The 4,240-nt window shown below is 60.3% G+C and overlaps 1 protein-coding gene across 1 annotated transcript in view; it reads right to left on the bottom strand.

Moving 5' to 3' along the window:
- SRM (spermidine synthase) overlaps positions 1-4,234 on the bottom strand; it is a 292,467-nt gene extending 288,233 nt beyond the window's left edge. Inside the window, exons 1-6 of the mRNA XM_058444405.1 lie at positions 4,067-4,234; positions 3,513-3,633; positions 3,099-3,191; positions 1,162-1,315; positions 567-650; positions 317-462 (exon numbers count right to left, since the gene is read on the bottom strand). Of these exons, the coding sequence (XP_058300388.1) occupies positions 317-462; positions 567-650; positions 1,162-1,315; positions 3,099-3,191; positions 3,513-3,633; positions 4,067-4,233 (765 nt within the window). The 5' untranslated portion in view covers position 4,234. The remainder of the gene's footprint in view (positions 1-316; positions 463-566; positions 651-1,161; positions 1,316-3,098; positions 3,192-3,512; positions 3,634-4,066) is intronic.
- Between the last annotated feature and the right edge of the window lie 6 nt (positions 4,235-4,240).

Raw genomic sequence — 4,240 nt, 5'->3', positions numbered from 1 at the left:
GCTGGAGTGCAGTGGCGCAATCTCGGCTCACTGCAAGCTCCGCCTCCTGGGTTCACGCCATTTTCCTTCCTCAGCCTCCCCAGCAGCTTGGACTACAGGCGCACGCTGCCACACCTAATTTTTTTGTATTTTTAGTAGAGACCGGGTTTCACCGTGTTAGCCAGGATGGTCTCGATCTCCTGACCTTGTGATCTGCCCACCTCAGCCTCCCAAAGTGCTGGGATTACAGGTGTGAGCCACTGCGCCCGGCAGGGAGAGGGATCACTATTTACGCCCACCTTCCCCCCGACCCCCACCCCAGGCACCCCCATCTCACCGGGTTCTTGCTGCACAGCATGAAGCCGATCTGGCCGCTGGGGTAGGTGGGGATGGTGCAGTAGGCGTAGGCCACTACGGGGAACAGGGACTGGCAGAACTGCCGCATCTCCTTGATGAGGTCCAGGTGCAGCCACTGGCACTCGCCTGGGGGCCCCGAAGCATCAGCATCCGGCGGGGCCTGCCCTGCCCCACCCTGCCCCGCCCTGCCCCACCCCACCCCACCCCAGTGCTCCAGGCCTGTGGCTCACCCTGGCAGCAGAGGACACCATCTTCCTTGAGGGCTGTCTTCATGAGCTGGTAATACGACTCCTTGAAGAGACTTTCGGCGGGGCCTGGGGAAGACAGAGGGAGACACACTGAACACACTCTGGCTGCGACCTCCAGGGCCACTGTCACCCACACGGCTGCCAGGTGGCCAGAGCCAGGATCTGAACCCAGGTCTGTGGGGGATCCACACCTGAATCCCATTCTTGGGGGAGTCTCATTGGCACCACAGCAGAGGAACCTCTACCCCAGGCCTTGGTTCAAGACTAGAACCTGCCCCCACTCCAATGCTGACCAGTACAGAGCAGAGGAGAGGCTGAAGAGGACACAGGGGCCTCAGTGTCCCAATGCCAGATCCCCACTCTCCTTGGGCCCCAGCTTGTGAATCTGGGCAGTGGCCTGGCTCCTGCCTACTGTCCTGAGCCATGTTTCAGGGGGCAGGTAACAACTGAGAATGGAAAAGTACAGCTCTAGTTCGGGGGGTGGGAGGCCGCTCTATCCTCTACTCTGAAAGTCTGGGAGAGGCTGACCTCCAGACCTGCAGCTGCCAGAAAACCCTGGGGCCCATCCGCTGCTTACCCATGGGGTCTGAGGAGTCAGTGATGATCACATCAAAGGCATCCTGATTCTGTTTCATGAACTCAAAACCGTCACCCACGTGTAGGGTCAGCTTCGAGCTAGAGTAGCCAATGGCCATGCCCGGCAGGAACTTCTTGGAGACTTGGATGACATCCTGGAGGGGATGGGAGGGACCAGTCTGGGCCAAGGGGCTGGGGGACCTGGAGCCAGACACAGCCATGTGGGACTCCCCAAGTGCCTCACAGGCAAGCTGCCTTGGCCAACCCCTTCCCTTTTATTTATTATTTTTTTTGAGACAGGGTCTCACTCTGGCCCAGGCTGGAGTGCAGTGGCGTCAATCATGGCTCACTGCACCCTCGGCCTCCAGGGCTCAGGTGATCCTCCCCCATCAGCCTCCTGAGTAGCCGGGACTTCAAGTGTGTTCAATCATACTTGGCTACTTCGCCCCGTCTGAGTGGCTTTCTTGTCGCTTCCTATTTTATTTATTTATTTTTCGAGATAGTCTTGCTCTGCTGCCCAGGCTGGAGTGCAGTGGCACGATCTCAACTCACTGCACCCTCCTGCCTCAGCCTCCCCAGTAGTTGGGATTACAGGCGCACGCCACCAAGCCGGGCCGTTTTTTTTTGTTTGTTTGTTTTTGTATTTTTAGTAGAGACCTTGTGATCTGCCCACCTCAGCCTCCCAAAGTGCTGGATTACAGGTGTGAGCCACCAGCGCTTGGCCTGTTTCCTATTTTAGAAGGATGCAGTTCCAACCTCTGGCCAGGAGAACCTCCCCCTCCCTGCACACGGCCACCTGCTTTTCACTGAGGCCTCAGCTCAAATGCCACTTCCTGGAGGCCTGCCCTGACCACCCCCCATGCATTCACAGGAACCCTGCCTTCTCCTGTCCCCCCGGCCCCTGTCTTGCCTTCATCAGACCATCCTTTGATGTCTCTTTTTTTGTTGCTTTTTTTGAGACAGATTCTTGCTCTGTCACCCAGGCTGGAGTGCAGTGGCGAGATCTTGGTTCATTGCAACTTCCGCCTCCCGGGCTCAAGTAATTCTTCCGCCTCAGCCTCCCTAGTAGCTGGGATTACAGACGTGTGCTACCATGCCCGGCTAATTTTTGTGTTTTTAGTAGAAATGAGGTTTCACCAGGTTGGCCAGGCTGCTCTTGAACTCCTGACCTCAGGTGATCTGCCCGCCTTGGCGTCCCAAAGTGCTGGGATTACAGGCATGAACCAACGCGTCTGGCCATATGTCTCCTTTAACTAGGAGATCAGCTCCTAGAGGGCAGGGACTGATCTGTCTACCACTGTCGCCGTACCCGGGCAACACCTGGCACGTAGCATGATTTTAGTGAACAGCTACTCAGTGTAAGGGGTAACGTACAAATAGTTGAGCTGTCTCTGGGCCCTGCCTGGGGCTCAGATTAAAAATCAGCTTAGTCGGCTGGGTGTGGTGGCTCATGCCTGTAAACCCAGTACTTTGGGAGGACGAGGCTGGCGGAGGTCTCGAGGTCCGAGACCAGCCTGACCAACATGGAGAAACCCTGTCTCTACTAAAAATACAAAATTAGCCGGGCATGGTAGCGCATGTCTGTAATCCCAGCTACTCGGGAGGCTGAGGCAGAAGAACTACTTGAGCCCAGGAGGTGGAGGTTGCAGTGAGCCGAGATCGCACCATTGCACTCCAGCCTGGGCAACAAGAGCGAAACTCTGTCTCAAAAAAAAAAAAAATGTCTTACTAAGAACTCGCCACGCAGGTGCCCTCACCACCTGCCAGGCCCTCTGCCATCTGGTTTTCCTACTGAACCCTCCCCAACCAGGTGTTTTCCAGATGGAGAAACAGGCCCTACCTGCCTTGCTCGGGGTGTGCAGCCGTTTCAGGGCACAGCTGGCCGGTGGGAGAACCAGGACTCAAACCCCACTCAGTTGGCTCTACGCCGGCACTCACCTCGTCGATCTCACACTGGACCACGGACTCCACGGAGGGGTGCTTCACCACCTCACGCAGGACACCTCCATCTCCGCCCCCGATGATCAGCACCTGGGAGGAGGGGGCAGTCAAGGCAGGGGCCCTGGCAGGACTGGGCGCCCCCAGGCCCCTGAAGCAGAACCCCTGACCCCTCGGACCCACGGGCCTCATCATTTTCTACCCTCGGAAACGCTTTCGTGCCGGTGTCCCCTTTCCTGGAAGCTCCTTCCAGGGCTGCCCTAGGCTTCCGAGGCCGCGTCAGTGTCGGCCCCCACCCCTCCGCGGGACTCCCCTGGCCTTGCTAGCACTTTCTCTGACAACCGTGCAGGCAGCATCTGGGAAGGGCCCGGGGCCGCCCCTCGTCCAGCACTGTTCCAGGGGACACTAGGGTACCTTTCGCGGGTTGGGGTGGCTGCAGAGAGGCAGGTTGGCGATCATCTCCTGGTAGGAGAACTCGTCTCTCTCCGTGCACTGGATGACACCGTCCAACACCAGCACGTTGCCATAGGTCTTACTGCGGGCGGAGTGACAGTCGGGGACCTGGGTTCTCTGGGGTGGGGAAAACGTACCCCAAGCCGCCCTGGGTGAGGAGGGTCTCCCCATCCCGCCTAGGGGGTCCCAGGGGTGAGGAGCGATGGTGACACGTGGCGAGGAACGGCAAGCGGGCCGCCCAGTGGAGGCCGGGGTGGGTCCCGGGGTCTCCTTGGACTCTGACGTGTCCTGAGGCTGACACGTGGAGCGGGGCGCAGACTCCGGCTCCCCAGCCCAAGAGGCCAGCCCGCAGCCCCAGCCCCAGCCCAGGGAGGCGGGGTGAGGGGTGGCGAGAGGGCCAGGGCAGGACGGGGTCCAGCCCGCTTGGGTCCAGGCGTGGAGGGGCCCGTGAGGCAGGCAGCAGGCGGCCCGGGCTGAGCCGAGAGGGGGCAAGCGCCTGCGGGCAGCGGCGGTACCTGCGGAAGACGAGGATGTCCTGGTAGCGCGAGCGCCGGTGGTGGAGCAGCTGCTCCACCTGCAGCGACAGGGCCTGGCCGGGCCACAGGCTGCAGGTCTCGCGGAACCAGCCCTCGCGGATGGCGGCGGGGCCGGAGGCGGCGGGGCCGTCGGGGCCGGGCTCCATGGCAGGC

Source organism: Hylobates moloch, unplaced genomic scaffold (assembly GCF_009828535.3).
Source record: "Hylobates moloch isolate HMO894 unplaced genomic scaffold, HMol_V3 SCAFFOLD_9, whole genome shotgun sequence".
In the NCBI taxonomy this organism is placed as follows: Eukaryota; Metazoa; Chordata; class Mammalia; order Primates; family Hylobatidae; genus Hylobates; species Hylobates moloch.
Note: the sequence above shows the minus strand (reverse complement) of the source record. Positions and strands in the feature narration are given on the sequence as shown.